General features: G+C 36.6%; 1 protein-coding gene across 1 annotated transcript in view; it reads right to left on the reverse strand.

Moving 5' to 3' along the window:
• SNX4 (sorting nexin 4) overlaps positions 1–26043 on the reverse strand; it is a 66813-nt gene that overhangs the window by 32764 nt on the left and 8006 nt on the right. Inside the window, exons 2-7 of the mRNA XM_059391129.1 lie at positions 18805–18926; positions 13424–13559; positions 13197–13346; positions 12554–12601; positions 6771–6826; positions 1883–1955 (exon numbers count right to left, since the gene is read on the reverse strand). Coding sequence (XP_059247112.1) covers positions 1883–1955; positions 6771–6826; positions 12554–12601; positions 13197–13346; positions 13424–13559; positions 18805–18926 — 585 coding nt within the window. The remainder of the gene's footprint in view (positions 1–1882; positions 1956–6770; positions 6827–12553; positions 12602–13196; positions 13347–13423; positions 13560–18804; positions 18927–26043) is intronic.

Raw genomic sequence — 26043 nt, forward strand, 5'->3', positions numbered from 1 at the left:
AGAACTGTTAACCTTCCTGCTAAAACAAGGCTTTCTACAGTGTTCCCCCCTCCTTTCCCTTTGGTTGAAGGTCTTTAAAAAGGATATTATCTTTCACAACCAGCCAGACCTCTAACTTAAATTGATTCTCCAAGGTTTCTAGTATAAAGGCAAAGCTGTATGAATTATTCTTCCAGTATTCTGGGGAGTCTCTGTCCCCCCCCACCCCCAACTTTCCACAAGAACTGTTGTCTAATGACCCAGATGTAGACTCTAGCCCAAGAATTCTCACAGGTCCTTTTCTTTTATTAGGAATTATCTCATAATTTACTCAGGGAATCTAATGATATTCTAAATGGTTAAATAGGAGACTGGGCCAATATATTCAAAAGGATTTTTTTCCCTTATTTTTTTATACTTTTTATCATAGAAATCTTCAAATATACAAAAAGTAGAGAACAGCAGAACATACTTCCACTTCCCAACACTACCTTCAATAATTATTATATGGCCAATCTAGTTTCATCTAAAACTGCCCCCACTTTCCACTCCTCACCAGTAGATGATCTCATTAAAACAAATCCCATATAATGCATTTTAAGAGGTTTCCAATCAGTGTAAGTTATGATCCTAGACCTGGTATCCCAGTATCTTTCAAAGTTTTTTTTGTTTTGTTTTGAGATTTTATTTATTGGGGCGCCTGGGTGGCTCGGTGGTTTAAGTCTCTGCCTTTGGCTCAGGTCGTGATCCCAGGGTCCTGGGATCAAGCCCTGCCTTGGGCTCTCTGCTCAATAGGTAGCCTGCTTCCCCCTCTTTCTCTGCCTGCCTCTCTGCCTACTTGCCTATCTCTCTCTTTCTCTCTGTCAAATAAATAAATAAAATCTTGTTAAGAAAAAGATTTTTAAGAAAAACATATTTAAGAAATGTTTCTTTTTAAGAAAAACATTTCACTTTTTCTTAAAAAGATTTTATTGGGGCACCTGGGTGGCTCAGTGGATTAAAGCCTCTGCCTTCAGCTCAGGTCATGACCCCAGGGTCCTGGGATAGAGCCCCACATCGGGCTCTCCACTCCTCTGGGAGCCTGCTTTCTCCTCTCTCTCTCTGCCTGCCTCTCTGCCTACTTGTGATCTCTGTCTCTCAAATGACTAAATAAAATCTTTAAAAAAAAAAAAAAAGAAAAGAAAAGAAAAAGATTTTATTTATTTATTAGAAAGAAAGAACATGAGCTGGGGGAGAAGCAGAGGGAAAGGGAGAAGCAGACTCCCCACTGAGCAGGAAGCCAATGCAGGGCTCAATTTGGGGCTTGATCTGGGACTCCAGGATCATAACCTGAGCCAAAGGCAGATGCCTAACCAACTAAGCCACCCAGGTGCCCCTTTCTAAGTCTTTAGCACAGGCAAGTTCTAAGGATTCCCTGTCTACCACAGTCAATCACATGGTTAAATTCAGTGATTATCCCTCCATTTCTAATTTATTTTATCATGGCAGACCATTACCCCAAATAAGTTTATATAGGAGAATTTAAGAGCACAGGCACAGGATGGCCTAACATATATAAGCTATTTCACTATTAAAGAAAAAAATAACCTTGAAAGTATAAGGATATCATTACATATAGATCTAAACTCCCACACTTACTTAATTAAATTTATTCCAACACTGAAACGGTAGGCCTTTGACAAGATAGTCAAACAACCATACACAATCTACAGAGAAAACAACAGGCTAAAAACCTTCAAGTTGTTTATGCCATGAAACATTTCACATTTTCTTAAAAATGCAATTTAGATGATAAATAAGCCAAATCTGAAAGCAAAAATCAGCTATTCATCATAAATACCATCCATTATCTAAAAACATTTCCTTATAAATGTGTGTCGAAAAACTCTTGGGGACCACTTACAGCTCTAACTCGAAGAAGATGTGAGATGACAGACTGTAGTTCATCACTGTAGTGTTTTAGTTCTGTAAATCTCCTGAAACAGGAAATAAATAAAACATCATTTTTTTCTCATGAAAACAAGTCAAAAACTGAAAGACAAAACAGGAGTTCCTGAGAACAATGAAACTGCTTCTATTTGACCATATGCTGGCTTTATGTACACACCAATACAAATTCAAAAAACTCTAAAACAACCATATTTTCTTTTGATATTTTTTCTGCTTTTGATATTTTTAAAGATGTCATACTTCATAATTTTTACTGTGAAACTGAGATAGAGAAAAAAATTATCTGAAAAATTACTTGAAAAAATTCATGGTGCTAAACTCCTGGTCTCTAACCTCAGTCTTTTTTTTTTTTAAGATTTTATTTATTTATTTGACAGAGAGAGATCACAAGTAGGCAGAGAGGCAGGCAGAGAGAGAGAGGAGGAAACAGGCTCCCTGCTGAGCAGAGAGCCCGATGTGGGACTCGATCCCAGGACCCTGAGATCATGACCTGAGCCGAAGGCAGTGGCTCAACCCACTGAGCCACCCAGGCGCCCTCTAACCTCAGTCTTTACGCTACTCAGTAATCTTTGTTTCCCTAATTTAGTAACTACCATTCTGCAAAAAGATATGAAACTTCTGATACTACCACCTGTCACTCTCCAACCAAGTTTCACACATTAAACACAGCCATTAGTAGGATCTCCTGCCAGCAAACACATCTACTTCTATTATTTCTTCCTTCCCCCAAGGGTCCTTCCTCCCATCAATACTCTATATTCTACCCTAGCTATACCCCAGATTCCTACTTTCTAACTTCCACTCTCTATAAGCTCCTTCTCTTTAGCATATAAACTAACTCTCCTATATTTAAAACCTACACACACTCCCTTGACAATACACCCAACTCTCAACACCCTCTCATACCCAGGTCTCTCACACATACACTTTGACAAGGCATTCTCTCAAGTGACAACCACCTCCCATTCACTGTGCAGCCCAGTGCAGTCTACTTTCGCCTCCAGCACCCAAGGACAGAAATACTCCTGAAAAAATCGCTAATTATTCTCATGTTGCTAAAACCCAAGGATATCCTTTAGGCTTCATCTTTCTTGGTCCTTTCAACAATGTAGCAGCTACCGTCACCCTCCTTAAAAATTTGTTCCCTTGCTATCGGTTTTATTTTCTCATGATTTTCCTTATACTGTCTGGTTATGCCTGAAGTCTCTTTGGCAGTTCACATTTCTTTCACCCACTTGTTACACCTCCAACTTTAGTGTGCAAAGAACCCCTAAAGTGTTTGTTAGAAACGCTACCAAGGGCTTCTCAGTAGGAAAGGGGTGTGAACAAGCAAACTGTGCACGGAGGCCCTAGTGGGACTCAGGATGCTTGAATGTTTAACATGCCCAACCCACAGGATTCAGAGGCTACTCATCCTCAGATTACACTCTGGAAAATACCCCCAAAGTGTTGGTAATCCTTAGAGTCCCACCCTGGGTCCTCAGTCAACTTAATAATCAATCTTTCAATCTACACACTCTACGTGACTTATCATTCACAAAGCTTTACAATTATAATGTACATGCTACTGAATTCCAAACTGCTACCTCCTACCCGAATCTCTCTCCTAACCACCAGATCTATAACACCCAAATGACTAGCTGACATTTCTACTTGCTTAGATACCCAAAACTCAATTTATCTTCCCCTATCCCTCCCAAATCTCTCTTCCCTGTATTCCCTCACACTCCACAGACTGAAACTAGGGTGCCGTCTGTATTTTCTGCCTCATTCACTCATTCTACTAATCTACCTCTTGGTCTACGTCCTAAATATTGCCCAAATACTCTCTAAATATGCCACAAAAAGTAGAAGACTCAAGGCCCATTTCTAAACTGCTCTTTAACAGACTAGTTTGAAGAAACATAGCTTATTTTATTTAAGTTTATTATTTATTTTTTTAGTAATCTCTACACTGAATGTGGAGCTCCAACTCATGACCCCAAGATCAACAGTCACATGCTCTTCTGACTAAGCCAGCCAGGTGCCCCAGTTTGAAGAAACATAAACATGCGTGAAGCTAGCATCATTTTGATAATCCCTCTAAAACAATGTTTTCTACATTTTAAGAAAGGACAGAATAAAAATATTTTAGTGATATAAACTATTTTAGTAATAGTATGAATAATAATTATATATTGGACCACCTAGACCCAGTATATAAAATATATATAATATATAATATATGATATAACTAGAACAGAGATTCTCTATGTGAAGACTCTGTTTTAACAATGAATGATATGGGGGTGCCTGGCTGGCTCAGTTGGAGGAACATCTGACTCTTGACCCTCAGGTCATGAGATCCCATGTTTGGTGTAGAGATTACTTAAAAATAAATAAATAGAACTTAAAAAAAAAAAAAAAGGACAATGAATGATATAGACAATCCTCTTATCTAGAACTTAAGGCAAACAAATTCTACTAATTACTAATTATATATTAGTTACACATTGTAAGAACAGAAGCAAAAAACTGCCTTGGTTATGTTGTTGGTCATATCAAACTTAAAATTCTATATATAATATGGATATTAAATAAAATCTTATAATCCAGAAACCTGGTTAGGTCAGAAAAGGGAAGGCCTCATTCAATTGCTAAACTCTTAAGCTGAAAGACATTCAACTGACAAAATACTAAAATAATTAAAATACAGTCTCATCTACTTGCTCCTCAAATGAATGTACATCCACCAAAGTCATAAAACTAGCTTACTAGGTTCCTCAAAGCTTTTTTTGGAGGCTAACTTAAAATTTTAGTTCTTTACCTAGAGAACATCTCTTATATACCATGCATGTCATTATAACCCTCATAATGAAACCTCAGTGGAATCTTAAATTCTTATTACTAAGTGAAAAAAGCCAATCTGAGAAGGCTATATACTGTATATGACATTCTAGATAAGGTAAAACTATGGAAATCACTGGTTGCCAGGGGTTGGGATGGAGGGATAAATAGGCAGACCACAGAGGATTTTTATTTAGAACAGTGAAAATACTTGGGGTTTTTTGTTGTTTATTTTTGTTTTTATTTATTTATTTTAATTTTAAGTATGCTCCACGCCCAACATGGGGCTTGAACTCATGACCCTGAGACTAACAGTCATGTGCTCCATAGACTGAGCCAGCCATAAGACCCATGACAGTGTAAATACTTTGCATGATATGATAGTGATGAATAAATGTCATTATAAATTTGTCTAGAGTGAATCCTAACTTAATGTCTTTGGGTGATAATAGTGTGGTCAAAAGAGATTCATCAACTGTAACAAATGTACCATTCTGGTGGGGGACGTTAGCAGTGGGGTTGACTGTGCATGTGTGTGGGCAGAGGGTAAATATGGGACCTCTGTGCTATCCATTCAATTTTTCTGTAAAACTAAAACTCCTCTAAAAAGTCAATTAAGTGACACCTGAGTGGCTCAGTTGGTTATAAGCATCTGACTTCAGCACAGGTCATGATCTCAGGGTCCTGGGATGCAGTCCCACATCAGGCTCCCTGCTCAGCGGGGAGCCTGCTTCTCCATTTGTCCTCTCCCTCTGCCCCTATCATGCCCATGCTCATGCTCTCATTCTCCCTTTCCCAAATAAATAAATGTTTTTTAAATAAATAAATAAGTCTATTAAAAAAAACAAAAAAAACAAAAAACCTAAGGGCAGCTCAGTCATTAAGTGGCTGCCTCTGGCTCGGGTCATGATCCCAGGGTTCTGGGATTGAGTCCTGTATCGGGCTCTCTGCTCGTTTGTAGAGTCTGTTTCTGCCTCACCCACTCCCCCTGCTTGTGTTCCCTCTCTCATTGTGTCTGTCAAATAAATAAAATCTTTTAAAAAGTAAGGTAAAATAAAATAAAAAATTTTAAAAACCCTCAATGGTTACCATCACAATTTCCTGATCACCAAAACTTTAAATATTTATTTATATTATATATTCAATATTTATATTAAAAGCTAAAGGCATTATGCTAATGTGTTATGATTTATAAAGTCAGGCATAATACATTATCAGACTATGCAAACCTGGCATTTGGTAAGAATTTACATCACAAAGAAATTAATGCTGAAGGCCTAACTAGAGAAATTCTAACACACATCATGCCCTTTGTAGCCAAAAATGGAAAAGCCTCATCTGCCTGAGCAACTTTCTAACTAAAAAATTTAGCTGAATCAAAGACCAGGTAAAGGTCCATATGATGAGGAGCCTAAATTATCCACCCAATTCAGAGAATGAGTAAAACCAAAATATTGAGAAAGGCCTAGGGCCCATCCTAAGGAAATTTTTTTCTGAATGCACAGGCTTCCTTTATTATAGAAATGGTCTCAAAACACCAAACTGATGTTAATGAAGTCAATCAGCTATCATATAAATACATCTCCATGAAATTATTATACTAGTATACATTTATCTATCAAGTTTTCTTGGTAGACGAAGTAGTTTATTATTAAATATATACGTAACATATAATAATCTTATCTTGAACTCTGTACATATTTGACAAGCAAAGTCATTAAGAAAAACTACTTCATATGAAATTAAAATTATATCTCTTAATTTTCTGATATCTTCAACATTTTCATAAATCCTTCTAGAAAAAAGCAGTGGTTTAATTTTCTAAAACCTTAGTTACTGGTAACCTTAAACCTAATTAAGTTACCAAATCTCAAAATCAGTTTTAGACTGTAAGAGGATTTCACTAAATGTAAATTACTTTTTAAAATAGTTAGCAAATAAACTGCATACATTCAGAAATGAAAAATTAAATCATTCAAAACAACACTGTAATTGTTATTAAAACAAAACCTTACTTGTCTGGGTTTTTCACTCTGAATGTTGCATTAAGCGCTTTTAACCTGGAGTCTGCCTGGAAAAAATAATTTATTCACTTAATACAATTACATTTCAGGTTACAAATCCAAACAGTTTTACTTTTCCTTTAGAAGATGCTCGAGTACAGTTTTCTTCATATCATTTGTGTCAAACACATTAAACATATCTAAAAGAAAAAGGCTTAGTAGTTATTTTTGAAAACACTACAAAAACAATGTTTTAATAAAATGAATACATGGCATTCAATGGTATCAAAGTAAAACAATTACAAACATCAACACACTAACAGATATATATATATATATACCTCTCCATTACCACATGTCAGAAAAAGTCATGAGAGAAAAGTAGTTTACCTTTCTCTAAATCAAGAAAAGCAATGATAAACTAAATAAAACTACTGCTCTAAAGCACATCCATTACTGCAGGTCGTTCCCAGATGGAATCCAAATCAAATACACACTGGTTTTTTCACTGTCATGATCGGTATCTTAAAAAAGAAATATGGAAATACCTGAACTAAATACTGTACACTAAAGTAAAACAAGATGACATCAAATTAGTTTTTATCTGGCTGATAGAAAATGTCACAAGACAACACAACTTTTCAACTATCTTTTTTTGCTAACTTTTTAACTATTTTTATTTATTTTAAATAACTGCTCTCAAAGGAGGAACAGAGGGATCAGCACTAAGCAATAACTGAATTCTATAAAATGTACACTTAATATATCCAAATCCTATCTAAGTTCTCACAAAGAAAAGAAGAGAAGAGGAAAAGGAAAAGGAAAGAAGAGGAAAATGAAAATGAAAGGAGAGAAAAGGAAAAAAAACACTGAATTACTTTTCTGACCAGGCACAGAAACTATAGAATTCAAAAGAGTTGGCTCAATCAAAAATTAATTTTATAATATAGCTGGAAACTTACAATCAGCTTGAAAATTTCACATTACTCCAATTTCCAACCAACAATTACATATACTCTCAAATTAATAAAATAAGACAAAACCAATTCTAGGGCTCCCCAAATTACTTGGCTTAGAAAATAAAAAACAAATGCAACAAATACGTTACTCCACAAACTAAGCCTTAGAACTTCAGACTACAAGTTATTCAAAAAGCTATCATGAGTATATATAGATACTTAATTTATCACTGATTTCTGGGGATCCTCTTATCTCTAAAATCAGTATTTCACCAATTCTGGACCTTTCTCACTTCTTAGGGGCAAACAAGCTAGTGCATGTGAAAGTCCTTATATATATATGTACCTATTAATTTAAGGCATATATCACGCCCTTCTGTTCTACTAACTAATTAAAATAACTAAATACCAAAGTGTTGAAGACTCTATATTTACATACAAACGTGATTCTTTAAATGAGGATGAAATTACATTAAAACTATGAGGAAAGAAGGATATTTTCATTTGTACTTTTCCTGGAATCTCAAATTCTTAAGAACACCAATTTATTTTTTACTTTTAATGTCAACAATTTTCCAATTTAGAAGTCATATAGAATGTTAAATATCACCACCCTAAACTTTGCTTACCCATCAACCGGTCAGGTAAGTTCCATGAGAACATCCAACTCAGTATGCTTACCATTTCGCAAGATTCCACAAGATTTCAGAAGTTGCCTAAAATGTCCCCAAAGCCAGATCTCGTAAAATACACCTGGACTACTTCAAACCACACAGCTTACCAACCCTCTTTCAGAATCCCCATTAAATATCTAAAGAAGCCCCTGACCCATCACTGTTTCATACCATCTTCTTTTATCTCCTTTAAAACAACACAACTTGGAATCGTTAGTTGTTCACTTGTCTCAACTATCCACTAGAATAGAAGAGTCATTTTAAAAAGCACATTGCGCACAGTGCCCCTGGGAACTGCACAACGACAGCCCCAACAATACTTCCATCTCCTGTGCTCTCTACTGTACCCCCAGGGCCTCACAAAGCCTGCACAAGACAAACACGCTGAATGAAAAATAACCCAACCATTCTCCAGCCCCAAGTTCCTACCTTACTTCCCATGTTCTCCTTCAGTCCCCACTTCCTCCCCTTTCCCGGTTCCTATTCCATATTTTACCTTACATGTCCTGGATCTTGTCTTCCCCTGGGTGACTTCATTTTCTGATTCTTCTCTTCCCCAAAATGTTGCCTAGCTACCCACCACCCCCAGCTTGGGCCTCTCTCACGTTCCTCTTCAATGGCTCCCAGCTTGACTCCACTGCAGGTTTCTTATTCCTGTCTCGGCTCTAATGTTCTCTCTTCAACCATGTGACCCAATTTATCTAGGACAGTCCTGGTTTATGCTTACTGTCCTAGACTCATTATTAATAGTGCCCCTTTTCACTCTTGAAAGTGTCCCCATTTGGACAATAAATTTTACGGTCATCTATCTCCAAATAATCTCTGGAAAAAAATCTCTGCTGTCATACTCTTTAACAAAGATTATCTATAACTATTTTAAAGTATCTTATTTATATGTTAATCTAATGTCTCCAACTACTAAAATATAAGCTCCATAAGAACATGGGAGTTTATGAAGGTTTCCAGCTCATCCGCTACTGTTTCCACAGCACCTGGCAAAGCACCTGACACTCTGCAGGCACCCGGTATTTATCACAACGGCTCTCTCGACATTTCTCTGTAATACACAGATTAGCAGGGATCTTAAAAATCCAGATTGGGACACCAGCAGCCTGTACTCCAAGCAACAAAGAGGGTTCTGGGTTCCTCTGAGTCAATGTAAATTCATGTAGGGTTTGGGTATATGGATGACACTTTCTTGTAAGTAACTTACTGAGTTAATAGGAGTTAGAAGAGTACTACTTTATACTAAAGTAACTAGTTTATATGTTCATTACTCTAGAAAAGCTCTTTGCTCTCCTTTCACTAAATTGGTTAACACGAATTTTTATATATATATTCAAGACAAAAAATGCCAATATAATGCAGGGATGAAAAGAGTTGCTGCTCATGTTTATATTAAATAGAGCAGTGATAAAAAAGAAACTAGATTTTTGGGGTGCCTGGGCAGCTCAGTCAGTTAAGTGATGGACTCTTAATTTCAACTCAGGTCACAATCTCAGGGTCATGAGACTCAGTCCCGCATCAGGCTCCACACTCAACAGAGTCTGTTAGAGATTCTTTCCCTCTCCCTTTATCCCACTACTATTCTTTCTTTCTCAAATAAATAAATAAAATCTTAATTAAAAAAAAAGAAAAGAGACTTATATAATTATCTTCCTGAGTATAGTAATTACTCTAAAATGATTTAAGATAATATTAATCTAGTAGGCCAAAACTAAAATTAAACAAACATGTGTGAAAAAAGGAAAATCAGGGGCATCTGGGTGGCTCAGTCAGTTAAGCATCTGCCTTTGGCTCAGGTCCTGGTCTCAGGGTCTAAAGCCCCATGTTGGGCTTCCTGTCTACAGGGAGTCTGCTTCTCCTTTTCCCTCTGCCCCTTCCCTGCTCTCTCTATCTCTAAAATAAATAAAATCTTTAGTCAAAAAAAAAAAAAAGGAAATTAAAAATAATGAAAATTTAAGTAAGCTGACGTTTAAATTTGATTGACAATCCAAAAACCAAGGGCCAAAGTCAAATACCCTCTCCTTTTTTTTTTTTGAAGTAGGCTCCACACCCAGCACGGAGCCCAGTGCGGGGCCTAAACCTACAACCCGGAGATGAAGACCTGAGCTGAGATCCAGAATCAGACACTTAACTGACTAAGCCACCCAGATGCCTCATAACATCAAATATTCTTATAAAATATAAACATTTGGTTTGATTCAGAACAATCTCACTTTCACAGACTAGTTTCCAATACTCCCTTTACCAACCATTTTTACATGCAATTTATAACAAAAAGGAGAGGTAATATGGGATGGTAACGAGTATACACATGAACCTTACATACATGCACGCATGCATGTATATATGTGTGAGATGGTCTAAAAAAGATTCCATTTCACTGATGAAAGGACTTAAAACAAGAACCAGCCACAACAAAACAAGAATACAGCAGGATACAAGGATTTCCAAACTCTCTTCATATATCTTATTTCTGTTCCATATCATTAAAGTCTGACTTTTCCAATTATTAACATCACGCATAAAGTATTACCTTTCAAAGTGAAAAGTGAAACTAAGGTTTCACCATAAGGCAACCCAAATAGAAATATTTTAACTCTTAAATAGCACCTATCAGAAGATTCAATGCACTAAATACACAGCACAATCTATATAGATGAAGAAATTCAAGGGCTCTCTCAGGGTCACCAAAGTCATGGCCAAATACTGGGTTCAAAGACAAAGAACTGCTAACTACTTACTAAACTAATGACTAAATCTGTGACTGTTACATAAAGAGAAGTCACCAAAACCATTGTTTTACTTTTCTCTTTTTCTTAATATTAGATCCTAACATCTTAGACTAGTTCTCAGAAAACCTATCAAAATAAAAACATTTTTTTAAAGTTTTGAGTTATCTCAAATTCAACTCTAAATTAAAATTCCAATATTCTGAGTGCCATAAAGTAACAAATTATAGCCAAGAAAATTCTAATTTTTTCATGATTCATTGGAATCAGGTTATGATATAATTAGATACTCGATTATATTTTCCATGCACAAATTTTATCTTCCTAGTTTTTTGCGTTAAATTTCAAATACCTAACTGCCAATACAAAAATCTCTAAGAGGTATTTTCATAACTACTGTAAAGACATTTTGTTCTTGTTGTCTAGACCTAGAATTATCATTTCATTTGTTCATCATTCTATATATCCTATCAATTTACATTTTTCTACTTACCTGTTCAGTTTACACAAGAGATAAAAACTTTCAAAAATTTGCCAACAACCTGTGTTTACACTACTTTTGGAGCCAACAGGGAGAGCAGACAGGAGTCAGGGTGGCCTCACACCATACCATGCTTTTCAATTTTTAGACAGTAATTTCATCCCCAAGGACAAATTATAATGGCTAAATCTGAAAAGCTGTATCACTAGCAGACACTAATTGAAAATGACTCATATGCCCACTCAAAACTGACCACCATGCCCCAGCAGACAGAAACATGACATTTGGCTCATCTTTTAGTCTGCTATGATTAGGAATGCCAAGCTCAATTCTTCAGAAGTGTCTTTCCTATCTGATAAAAAAGAGCAAGTAAGTGGGCAAGAAATGTGAGTGGCAGTGGTAAAGGCAGAGAGGGTTAAGGAAAAAAAACAAGATACAATGCCTATGGGCATAGTGTGGGAAAAATCTACGACTTATGTCTAAATTACTGATTCAGGGGCACCTGGGTGGCTCAGTGGGTTAAAGCCTCTGCCTTCGGCTCGGGTCATGATCCCAGGGTTCTGGGATCGAGCCCTGCATCGGGCTCTCTGCTCAGCGGGGGGCCTGCTTCCTCCTCTCTCTGTCTGCCTCTCTGCCTGCTTGTGACCTGTCTGTCAAATAAATAAATAAATAAATAAATAAAAATCTTAAATTACTGATTCAAAACGTTCTTTCCCAACAGAATGAAATTCATAAATATGCCCACTCTAGACTCATCAATAATAAAATTATGCAAATCCAAAGGGAATTCACAGTGTTTCTTTGAAAACCCTCCTAATGATATTAGAAGCAAAGTCTTTTCCCAACATTCACACATTCAATAAGTATCAAATATCCACTAAGTGCATGGCATTATGCTTGGAATTGTAAAGGAACTTGTCAAACTATTTCATACAAATATTCTTACCTTCAGTTGAAACCCAGTTTCATTCACGGTCTCCTTCCAGTTACCTTCCTAAAAATTAAAGTTAATTTTAGGAATCATTGCAAAATAAAACCACCTATAAAGAATACTCCAAATTAAATAAAGTATCTATTATTCTGTTCTTTCAGGGAAGATGGGAGAAAGGTTCAAAAAAAGAATCCATTTCAAAATTAAGCATATAATCGAGAGTCCAAAAGATTACCAAAAGACAGACCCAAGATTTTATAAATCTGGGCTTCAAAAAACTAAAGACTAATTTTGATATCATTTAAGTGATGCCAGAAAGTACTGTCTTTAGTATCTCTAAGTATAAAAATGTCAGCTGAATTGGGGAGGGTATGTGCTATGGTTAGTGCTGTGAAGAGTGTAAACCTGGCGATTCACAGACCTGTACCCCTGGGGCTAATAATACATTATATGTTTACAAAAAAAATTAAAAAATTATTTTTAAAAATGTCAGCTGAGTGATGTAACCTAATAATTTTAAAAATCAAAATGAACTGAAAAACATGAATAAATGTATATTAAAGCTGCTGCAAAGAGATACCTAAGCCTAAGGATTCTACAGTTTAAAAGGAAAAAAAATGAATTTTTTTAAAAGACTAATAAATAAAAGAAAAAATACCTGTGTTAAAAACAAATAGAAGATTTTGTCTCTACAAAGGATGGGATGCGAGGCAACTCTCAAGAGAAAGTTTTCCAAGCCAATCCGTCGTCTTTCCACAAAATCAGGGTCCATGTTGTCAGCGGAGAGTTTATGCCAAACGAATTCTGCCTAGGTAAACAAAACGGTCATGAAGAACAGTCTCAGCACTCTCTAATTCTGAACTACACTGCTGTTTCATTTCTTACCCTTTTTTCTGGTAGAGGTGGCACAACAATATGGGGATAGTAAACTAAAAGGTAGTTTCTCAACAATTCAAATTCACTATACCGCCTCCACAGTGAGTCTGTTAGGACACTTTGACCATCAGTATGTTCAACTGACCTGAAAAGGAACAGAATAAGACCTCTATTACTTTTTTTAAAAATACAAATTCAACCACACAACCTCCACCAAGATTTGTAACTCCATTTACTAAATGCTTACGAACAAGGCACTCAGTGAAGAACTTTTCATGTAGTATCTTTTTTAATCCTCCTAACCAGCCTGTGAAGCATAGATTATTAACTCCATGCTATAGATGAGAAAGTAGCTACTGCTCCTACAATCACAGAGATCTCTAGATAAAGCACTCAAATCTATCTGATTCCAAAGCCCTTACTCCTAACCACTTTCCCTTCTGCTACAGAAAACCTATCTGAATTCCAGAGAAATAATTATTTTAAGCACATACTAAAAGTCTCAATGTACAATAATTCAGTTAATGTATAGTAATTGATTTTACAATAGGGTAAAATCTGGCTTAACTACGGTTTCATTTAATAAAAAGTATTTTTAATTACATTTCTGCCACAATGAAACAACATTCATGCTAAAGACCAAGACACCGCAAAGACCTTGATTCAAAGTTATAAAGAAATCAGATGCATCCATGTACCAGGAAATATCTTCAAAGGCAAAATGTTAACTCTGAAAGAGTGGGGGGGGGGGGGGATGTAAAAATTCATTTCTAGTCTTATCTTTAACATAGAGAGCTGTAAGCAATGCCACTTATAGTTGGGGAGAAGTTTAGGTAAAATCACACCAAAGATATTTGAAGTCAGTTTGGTGGCACCTGGGTGGCTCAGTGAGTTAAAGCCTCTGCCTTCGGCTCAGGTCATGATCCCAGGGTCCTGGGATCGATCCCCCCATCAGGGCTCTCTGCTCAGCGGGGAGCTTGCTTCCCCCCCATCTCTCTCTGCCTGCCTCTCTGCCTACTTGTGGTCTCTGTCAAATAAATAAATAAAATCTTAAAAAAAAAAATTTCTACTAGTATAATCATTCTTAGAGAGCATTAGTCTTCTAAACATTATTGGGACCTTCCTACTTTCTAACTGGTTGCTTAACAGTAACTTTCAGGCCCTCCAAGAAGTGCACATATCACCGCAATGTTCATGTGTATACTAGGGCATAAAGGCACAGAAGCTAAAAATCCGTCTTGGAATAAAGTAGTTTTAAGAAAGTATATACATCATGTCATGCTCAGCACAATAGATGTTCAGTGTTTTTATCATTTATATATTAGGTCTGCCACTAAATTTTATCATTGCATATAAGTAAAAAAGAAACAAAACAGGAAATTCAAATGTACAAATGGCACCCATGGCAAAAACACAAATTATCAAATCATAATTCATCTTAAAGAGTTAATCCACTGGGATGCCTGGGTGGCTAAGTTGGTTAAGCAGCTACCTCTGCCTAAGGTCATGATCCTGGGATCCTGGGATGGAGTTCCACATCAGGCTCCTTGCTCAGTGGGGAGCTTGCTTCTCTCTCTGCCTCTGCTTGCCACTCTGCCTGCTTGTGCTCTCTGACAAATAAATAAAATCTTAAAATAACATAAAAATTTTTAAAAATTAAGGGGCACCTGGGTGGCTCAGCGGGTTAAGCCTCTGACTTCAGCTCAGGTCATGATCTCAGAGGCGCCTGGGATCGAGCCCCACATTGGGCTCTCTGCTCAGCCCCTCTCTCTGCCTACTACTCTGCCTACTTGTGATTTCTGTCTCTGTCAAATAAAATAAAATCTTTAAAAAAAAATACTATTAAAATTTTTAAAAATTAAAAAAAGAGTTAACCCAAACATTAGCTATGACTAATACTATTCCAATTCAGATTCTCAGACTTTAGCTTCAAAAATATGTGGGTTAATATCAAGTTTCAAATTATTCAAAATCATTACCAACAGAACCTACTTCTTGCTATCAACAGATTAATGTAGATTATTAATATAGCCTTTAAGAAATAGACCTACAAGGCTGTTAGTAGACCTGCTTAAGGGGCACCCAGGTGGCTCAGCCAGTTAGGCATCTGCCTTCGGCTCAGGTCATGATCCCAGGGTCCTGGGATCAAGCCCCGCATCAGGCTCCCTGCTCCGCAAGAGGCCTGTTTCTCCCTATCCTTCTGCCCTCCGCTCCCCCTGCTCATACATTCTCTCTCCCTCTCTCTCTCTGTCAAGTAAATAAATAAAAATCTTTGAAAAAAGAAAGAAAGAAGACCTGATTAAGTTTGTTGTTGTTTTTTTTTTTTAAGGCCATTTAAGGCCAAGTCTAGCTTTTGGAGACTGACTAAACACATAGGAGAGACTTAGGAGAGACCTAAAACTGACACATTTATCCACTCATTTAACAACTATTTAATAGCATATACCCAGTTTTACACGCAACATTTAATGCTCAGAAGGGACTATATCATTAGCCCCATTTTATGAATCAGAAAACTTCATACTGCTCCTAAACCATCAATTCTGAAAGAGGCATATTCTTATCTACTTTAAAAGAGTTCTTATTCTATGAACGAAAAACCAAAAATCTCTAGAGAAATTAAAAACCAGTGACCCGGGGCGCCTGGGTGGCTCGGTTGTTAAGTATCTGCCTTTAGCTCAGGTAGTGGTTCTAGGGTCCTGTGATCAAGCCCTGTGTGGAAATTCCCTGCTCACAGGGAGTCTGCTTCTCCCTCACCCGTAGCCCCTCCCCCTGCTCATGTTCTCTCTCTCAAATAAATAAATAAAATCTTTTTTTAAAAAAATGAAATACAGGGGTGCCTGGGTGGCTCAGAGGGTTAGACCTATGCCTTCGTCTCGGGTCATGGTCTCAGGGTCTTGGGATCAAGCCCCGGGTCGGGCTCTCTGCTCGGCAGGGAGCCTGTTTCTCCCTCTCTCTCAGCCTGCTTGTGATCTCTCTCTCTCTGTGTCAAATGAATAAATAAAATCTTTAAAAAAAAAAAAAAGAAATACAATTGTGAAAGTCAACCCAATAATCATTTTGTGTACCACACACTTACTGATGATCCACTTAAATATTCATTCAGAGTATAGCTACATTACTCAAGTATGGACACTCCTAACTCCGAATTATAAATTATGATGCTCTATTCAGTTCAAAGTCAAAAGTAAACAACAATTAATTATTCTATTCAAATCAAGATTTCTCTTCCAGCGGTAAAAGTAATCAACAGTAAATTTCATTATTTATTTGGGTGATAAAATACTCACATACTAAAAATAAAAATATCCTTTTAAGTTTTATATTTAAGAACTTGCAGCATGTATAATTAATAATACTCTACTGCATAAGTGGAAGTTGCTAAGAGTAAATCTTAGAAGTTCCCATTATGAGAAAAAAAATTTTGTAACTGTATGGTGACAGATGTTAGTTTATTAGACTTGTGATCACTTTACAATCTGTACAGATACTACAAGGTAGTGTTGTGTATCTGAAATTATATTATGATGTTATATGTCAATTTTACCTCATAGTAAAAAAAAAAAAAAATCAGGAAAAAATAATTTACTTAAAAATCTAAAGTTAACACTAATTTCTAAAGTATGATTTCTTTTTTTTTTTAAGTAGCCAATTTAACTTAAATAAAAAGAAACGGCAACAAAACCCTCTAATGGGACCATATTTTTTTTTAATTACTTTAAAAATCTCTGTGAGGGGTGTCTGCTGGCTCAGTCAGCACAGCATGTGACTCTTGATCTCAGGGTTGTGAGCAAAGCCCCAGGGTTGTGAGCAAAGCTAGGTGAAGAGCCTACTTAATAAATAAATTAATTAATTTTGAAAAAATCTCTGTGATACACATATGTAGATACGTCACAAAATGACCTTATTTTGGTGGGGGGATGGATTAAACAGGTGATTATGGAGGGCACTTATTGTGATGAGCACTAGGCACTATATCGAACTGCTGAATCACTACATTGTACACCTGAAACTAATGTAACACTACATGTTCTATTACTTTATTTTACTGGCTATAAAAAATCTCATGTCTTTATTTTAACACAAAGCATTTCTGCTCAGTCTCACAGAGAGAAAAGAACTAGTTGGTATATAACCTTTATATAAACTGTAACTGGCAAAATACAGTCCTGTCTTGCCTTTCTCTAGGCAAAACAGTCTATCTCCTTTAACTTTTTCTTAATGAGATAAAAGACAATGTTTTTGGTGAATTTTAATTTTAAGATTTTATTTATTTGATGGAGAGAGACACAGTGAGAGACGGAACACAAGCAGGAGGAGGGGGAGAGGCAGAAGCGGGCTTCCTGCCTAGCAGGGAGCCCAATGCAGAGTTCAATCTCAGAACCCTGAGATCATGACCTTGGCTGAGCTACGCAGGTATCCTGAGTATTTTTTTGTTTTGTTTTTTGTTCTTTTTTTAAGATTTCATTTATTTATTTATTTGAGAGAGAGAGAGAGAGAAAGAGAGAGAGAGAGCATGAGAGGGGGAAGGTCAGAAGGGGAAGCAGGCTCCCCGCTGAACAGAGAGCCTGATACAGGGCTCAATCCCAAGACCCTGAGATCATGACCTGAGCCAAAGGCAGAGGCTTAACCCACTGAGCCACCCAGGTGCCCGCCCCGAGTTTTATTTCACAATTTACTCTTTTCAATTTTATCTGAGCCTAAAGTTCTAGTCTCAATCAATTCTTTCCTATGAGACAGCATTTAGACTGTCATTCTCTCCTCCTATACTTCTCTGCTAACCATCTTACCTACCTAAGTCCACTTCATACACACCTGGGAACCAGATCTCCTTTCCCAAAATCGCACAAGGACTATTATATCTAATGTGAAAATCTCCTCCAAAGCATGTACCAAGTAACATTTCAGATCCCAGAAGTATTCCACTAACCTTCTACAAAAAAAATATATATGTGTGTGTGTGTGTGTGTGTGTCTGTGTGTATATATATATATATATAGAGAGAGAGAGAGAGAGAGAGCGCTACCAAGAGTACTATAGAAAAAGACACAACTGTTTAACTGTTAAAAAGTAAAGAAACAGGGCGCCTGGGTGGCTCAGTCAGTTGGGGCATCTGACTCTTGATTTCGGTTCAGGTCATGATCTCAGGGTTGAGACTCAGCCCCATGTCAGGCTCCACACTGAGTGTGGAACCTGCTTGGCATTCTCTCTCTCCTTCTTCCTCTGCCCCTCCCCACTCAGCATGCACACACTATCTCGCTCTCTTTGAAAACAAACAAAAAAACCCAAAACCTAAAAAGACAATGACTTATAAACAATTCCATTAAGCAACATAATTTGCATCAACAGCTACCAGACAAAGCTTTTTCTATCTAATTCTCATCACCCACCTTGTTTCAATGAGGTAAGCAGTATATGTTTCTTGCATGTTCATGGCATTTCTTCCAGTTCGCTTTTCTGCTTCTGAAACACTAATTTCTATCTTCTTCAACCAAAAATTATTTTCAGTCATCTGGACAAAAATAAATAGAAGAAGAACCACAAAACTTTTAAGACAGTATTCAAAAAGAAAAAAAACAGCTATTATAATAGAATCCATTGTTAGTACATATTTCAAGCAAATTTCTTCCGTTTCTTAAGTTGCTAGGGGTTACTAAATGACAGCAGCAAATGATATACGTCTCATTAGCAGCGTTTTGTAGCACACCAAACTTTTCCAAAAGCTATTTTAACATATATCACACAATTTAATTATTAAAACACAAACATTCTGTCTCAGTGACCAAGAATAAATCAATATAAAATGCCTAAGAAAAAAATCTAAAAACATTTTATATAAAGATGAATAATTCTCGATATTAAAATCTAATTTTTTTTTAAGATTTTATTTATTTATTTGAGAGAGAGACAGTGAGAGAGAACATGAGTGAGGAGAAGGTCAGAGGGAGAAGCAGACTCCCCATGGAGCTGGGAGCCCGATGCGGGACTCGATCCCGGGACTCCAGGATCATGACCTGAGACGAAGGCAGTCGTCCAACCAACTGAGCCACTCAGGCACCCCTAAAATCTAATTTTTTGTTTTAATAAAGTTAAACCTCAGTCCCTCAAAAAGAAAATACTATACATATGCCAAAAGGCAAGATTTTCAGCAGATAAGTTAAATTTAAAAAAAAAAGTTGTCTTAAATTCAACTTTATTATTATTATTTTTTTAATTATATCCAATGTGAAATTCGCCTAAACGCTTTGGCAGTGGTTAATAGGCTCCACTTGTCAGACAGCAGCAAGGTTTAACAGCAGACCCCTCTCTGTTCTTGCTAAAACATCCCCAGGTCTATGATAAAGAACAAAAAAGAACAACAACGACAACAACAAACCACCACCAGTAATTCAAAGGCCGTATGTGAAGAAAGTGTGCCACTGAGGAAGTAACTCCAAGTCTAAACAAGGAAGATAAAGTGAGACCCTGTGATAACTGCTGTGCTTTGGGTTTTTCCCCCTTGCTCTTTCTCAGAGGTCGGAGGTGGTTTTAATTACAAACACTGCACATTATAACTGAGGGCAGTTCGTAAAGAAGGATGTCAAAAACTGACATAAATGGAACCGTTTTATTCTATTTTATTTATTTGACACAGAGAGAGAATACAAGTAGGAAGAACAGCAGGCAGAGCAAGAAGCAGGCTCCCCACTGAATAAGGAGCCCGATAAGGGGCTTGCTCCCAGGGACCCTGGGATCATGACCTGAGCTGAAGGCAGACACTTAACCAACTGAGCCACCTAGGCGTCCCTGAATGGAGTGATTTTAAAAGGGAGCCAAGAAACCACTGCAGAGTAACTGCATTATCTGCGCTTCTGCTCATACCAGACCAAAACCTTTGGACTAGGCAAAACAGCAAGTGTTTTAAGCAACTGCTTGAGAATTCAGGAGAACAAGTATCCTGTCCACAATTCCATAGGTTATGGACTTTCTGAAGACAGAATCTGTAATAAAACAATGTATAACTAAGGGTTGAGCCTTTTTTTTATCTTAACTCCTGTACCCGTCCCCCCCCCTTCTTTTTCCTTATAAAAACCCCTTATCTTCACCCTAGAAGCAGTATACTATTTGGGTTTCTACCTGAATCTTAATCCCCAAATTGCAATTCTTTAATCCCAAATAAACACTTGTTTGCTTCTCACTGTGTCTCTTTATTTTCAGGTTAACAAGAGACAGAAGTAGAAAGATGGATGCCCCAAAAGAAAAAAGAAAAAACTATGGTAAAACCCACTGGTGATGATTTATACAGAAAATTAAACCTTGGTGCTATGAGAAGAGAAAAGACTATGTGGTATGGCAAAAAAGTAAATGATGGCTAAATTTAGGAAGTACCCCTAAAATGCTAAATTTAAGAAGTACCCCTAAAATGACGACTAAATTTGGGAAGTACCCCTAAAATGCTGAAGAAAAATGCTAAAAGATGGTAAAAAGGACAGAGAACTAAGAGCTAACCCAATGGAATAGAATTATTAGTCAATAAAAACAGAAACACTCAGTTGTCAAGTAAAACATTTTTATAAAGTATAAGTTGTATGTTTAGCTACTGAGAGAAAAAAATAAGGAAATACTTCAACCAAAATAAAGTTCAAGAAATAAGCACAAATCACCCAAAATTAAGATTATGAAGCCCTCAGTGGTTCTCACACACACACACACACACACACACACATAATTCTAATTTTGGCCCATAGCCAAACACTTTGATTTACCACCATCTATGCCAGTGAAAAATTCCAATACTGGAAACACATGACTAATAGAGCAAATCAGATCCCCAGCCAAAAAGATAATGCATCTGAGTCATGAATTTACCCTCCTACCATCCAAAGGAGGAAAAAAAAAAAAAAAAAAGAATAAAACCAGCTATCATAAAAACTAAAGAATGAAAAAAGGAAAACAACAATAATACCAGAAGTACTTGGAAGATGATATAAAATTGTTTATCCTCTCAGTAAAACACAAAGAGTACCAAGAATAACCCAACTGGAAGCACAATTGTTAAAAGGATACATTGAGCAAATTTAGAGATGGACTGACTTGACTAGAAGATGAGCCCAGGGACATGTTTGAGAGACAGACTAGTTGACATGTCTTCAAAGCCAACTTCTCATCAGAGTAAAGAATATCATTAAAGAAAGAACAAAGGAGTAACATCCCAAACATAGATGCATGATTTGTCAATCACAACTTTCTACCTGAATTCAGACTTACTATCTAGGATTAAATAAATGTAGAAGAAGAACATATTTAAAAGGCTAATGAAATTATTTCCAACTCAAAGATGAATATAATCTATTATCTAAAATGAAATATAATCGGGGCGCCTGAGTGGCTCAGTGGGTTAAGCCGCTGCCTTCGGCTCGGGTCATTATCTCAGGGTCCTGGGATCAAGCTCCTCTGCTCAGCAGGGAGCCTGCTTCCTCCTCTCTCTCTGCCTGCTTGTCATCTCTTTGTCAAATAAATAAAAATCTTAAAAAAATAATAATAAAATAAAAAAATAAAAATAAAAAATAATAAAATGAATATAATCTATTTAAAGTTTTTAAAATGTTGCAAACCACTAAGAAATAGTAAAAGCACAAAAGGAGATAAAGTGACAAAAGCAACTATTAATTCAATAAATATGTCTTGAGTATCTACCATGTCAATCATTAGGGATGGAAAGACAGATGAAACCCAGTGCCTTCACTGCTTGCATGAAGAATTCTCAGCCCGCATGGAGTCACTCTAAGACTAAAAACTAAAAACTAACCTTAATATAACTTTTAGGATTATAGATGAAAAGAGTTAGTGTTTATGGGATTTGACTTATTTAATCTTATTTATTAAATCAAACACTAAAGAAAATAAATTACACTTATTGTTATATTGAGAATTATAGGAAAAAAAAACAGGCCAATTGAGATGAACGTGGAGCTAACTGGAAAAGAAACAATGCAAAGAAAAAAAATAAGATATCATTGGACAGTAAAACACACTGCAAGAAATCAAATCAGTAAGAACATAACATAGTTACAAAGCTTCTGTAGAATGCTGAGGGAAAAAAGACCAAAAGGTGAAAATGATGAAATATGGTTTTAAAAAACCCAAAGAACCAACATTTAAACAATGTTAGTCCTTAAAGAAGAAATTAGAAGAAAAAGAACAGAAACAATAATCACCTGTATAATTTATTTATTTTTAAAGATTTTATTTGTCAGAGAGAGAGCACGTATGCACAAGCAGGGGAAACAGCAAGCAGACCAGGTGTGGGGAGAAGCAGGCTCCCCACTGAGCAAGGAGCCTGATGCAAGACTCAATCCTAGGACCCTGGGATCATGACCTGAGCCAAAAGCACACATTTAACCAACAGAGCCACCCAGGTGTCCCTATCTGTATTATTTAAATCTCACAAAACAAACTGAGGGTTGCTGGGGGGAGGAGGGTCAGGAGAGGGAGTTGGATTATGGACATTGGGGAGGGTATGTGCTATGGTGAGTGCTGTGAAGTGTGTAAACCTGGCAATTCACAAACCTGTACCCCTGGGGATAAAAATACATTATATGTTTATAAAAAAAAATTTAAAAATAAAGATTAAAAACAAACAAACAAATCTTTCCTGGACTGGAAAAAAGTTATAACCCTTCAAACTGAAAGGCATGTGGTCCATGTATAATGAACTGGAAAAGCTAAACACTCCAACAAGATTAAGGCAGAAAAATAAGAAATAACACCCCTACAAAAGAATAAATATCAAATCTGCTTTAGACTTTACAATAAATTTCAAATGACAAAGGAGAATCATGCATAGAACATGCTTGAAAATATTTAAACATATTAATATACTGGTCCTTCAAAAATACTTAATCAAGCAGGATTTTTTGTAGAAACTAATAAGCTATTCCTAAATCTTATATGGAAATACAAAGGGCCTAGAATAGCCAAAACAATTTTGGACAAGTTATAGGACCCAATTTCAAAACTTACCAAAAAGTAAAAGTAATTAAGACAGTGTTGTATTGGCAGAAAGAAGAGAGATGAATGGAACAGAACTGAGAATCCAGAGATAAACCCTTACATTTAAGATCAATTGACTTTTTTTTTTTTTTAAGGTCAACTGATTTGAAACAATGAAATAAACAAACACACCAAGGCAAGTCAATAGAGAATAGAGTCTTTTCAACATATGGTGCTAAAACCACTAAATGTCCACATGACCCCCCCAAAAAGATTTAGACCCTTTACTCACACTGCAGACAGAAATTAACTCAAAATGGCCCAGATATAGAGCTAAGAAAGAAATTTCTAGAAAAAACACAGGAGTAAAATCTTTGTGATCTTAGGATATGCAAAGAGTTCTTAGATATAATACTAAAAGCACAATCCAAAAAGGAAAAAAAGTGATATACCAGACCTCCATCAAAATTAAAAACTTACTATTCAAGAGACCCTAAGAGAGAGGCACCTGGGGAACTCCTGGGTAGCTCAGTCCGTTAAGCATGACTTCAGCTCAGGTCATGATCTTGAGGTTCTGGGATTAAACTGTACTCCCCAATCAGTAGTGATTTGGGGGGATGATAGAAATATTCTAAAACTGGATTGTGCTGGGGCACCTACGTGGCTCATTGGGTTAAGCCTCTGCCTTCAGCTCAGGTCATGATCTCAGGGTCCTGGGATTGAGCACCGCATCAGGCCCTCTGCTCAGCGGGGAGCCTGCTTTCACATCTCTCTCTGCCTGCCTCTCTGCTTGTTTGTGATCTATGTCTGTCAAATAGATAAATAAAATCTTTAAAAAAAATAAAATAAAAAAATAAAACTGGATTGTGGTGATGGGTACAAAACTCTGTAATTTTACTAAAAATTATTTAATTAGATACTTAAAAGAAGTGAATTTTATGGTATATAAATTACACCTTAATAAAGTTATTCATGCCAAGACAATACGGAAGAAACGGATACATTCCTAGAGATGTATAAACTACCAAAACTGAACCAGGAAGAAACTGAAAACCTGAATAGACTCATAACAAGCAAGGAAACTGAAGCAGTAATCAAGTACCTCCCAACAAACAAGAGCCCAGTGTCAGATGGCTTCCCAGGGGAATTCTACCTAACACTTAAAGAAGGATTAATACGTGTTCTCCTGAAACTCTTCCAAAAAACAGAAGTGGAAGGGGAACTTCCAAACTCATTTTATGAGGCCAGCATGACCTTGCTCTCAAAACCTGACAAAGATCCCACCAAAAAGAAGAATTACAGACCAATATCCTTGATGAATATAGATGCAAAATACTAGGCAATGGGATCCAACAGTACATTAAAAGGATTATTCATCACCACCAAGTGGGATTTATTCCTGGGCTGCAAGGGTTGTTCAACATAAACAAACCAGCCACATTAATAAAAGAAAGAACAAGAACCATATGAACCTTTCAACAGATGCAGAGAAAGCATTTGACAATGACAAATACAGCATCCTTTCTTGATCAAAACTCTTCACAGTTTGGGGATAGAGGGTACCTACTCCAATATCATCAAAGCCATCTATGAAAAACCCACAGCAAATATCATTCTCAATGGGGAAAACCAAGATCTTTTCCCCTAAGGTCAGGATCATGGCAGGGATGTTCACTATCACCACTGCTGTTCAATGTAATACCAGAAGTCCTAGCCTCAGCAATCAGACAACAAAAAGAAATAAAAGGCATCCGAATCAGCAAAGAAGTCAAACTCTCACTCTGCAGATAATATGAAACTTTATGTGGAAAACCCAGAAACTCTACCCCAAAACTGCTAAAACTCATACAGGAATTCAGTAAAGTGTCAGGGTATAAAATCAATGCACAGAAATCAATTGCATTTCTATACATCAACAACAAGACAAAAGAAAGAGAAATTAAGGAGTTGATCCCATTTACAACCGTGCCCAAAACCGTAAGATACCTAGGAATAAATCTAGCCAAAGAGGCAAAGAATCTGTACTCAGAAAACTATAAAGTACTCATGAAAGAAATTGAGGAACAGAAAAAGAAATGGAAAACATTCCATGCTCATGGATTGGAAGAACAAATATTGTTAAAATATCTATGCTACCTAGAATGATCTACACATTCAATGCAATCCCCATCAAAATACCATCAACTTTTTTCACAGAAATGGAACAAATAATCCTACAATTTGTATGGAGCCAGAAAAGACCCCAAATAGCCAAAAGAATGTTGAAACAGAAAGCCAAAGCTGGTGGCATCACAATTCCAGACTTCAAGCTCTATTACAAAGCTGTAATCATCAAGACAGCATGGTACTGCTACAAAAAAAAAAAAGACACATAGATGAATGGAACAGAATAGAGAGCCCAGAAATAGACCCTCAACTCTATGGTCAACTAATCTTTGACAAAGCAGGAAAGAATGTTCAATGGAAAAAAGACAATCTCTTCAACAAATGGTGTTGGGAAAATTGGACAGCCACATGCAGAAGAACGAAACTGGACCATTTCTTTACACCATGCACAAAAACAGACCCAAAATGGATGAAAGACCTCAATGTTAGACAGAAATCCATCAAAATCCTTGAGGAGACACAGGCAGCAACCTCTTCCACCTCAGCCATAG

This window comes from Mustela nigripes, chromosome 2, assembly GCF_022355385.1.
Source record: "Mustela nigripes isolate SB6536 chromosome 2, MUSNIG.SB6536, whole genome shotgun sequence".
NCBI classification, from domain to species: Eukaryota; Metazoa; Chordata; class Mammalia; order Carnivora; family Mustelidae; genus Mustela; species Mustela nigripes.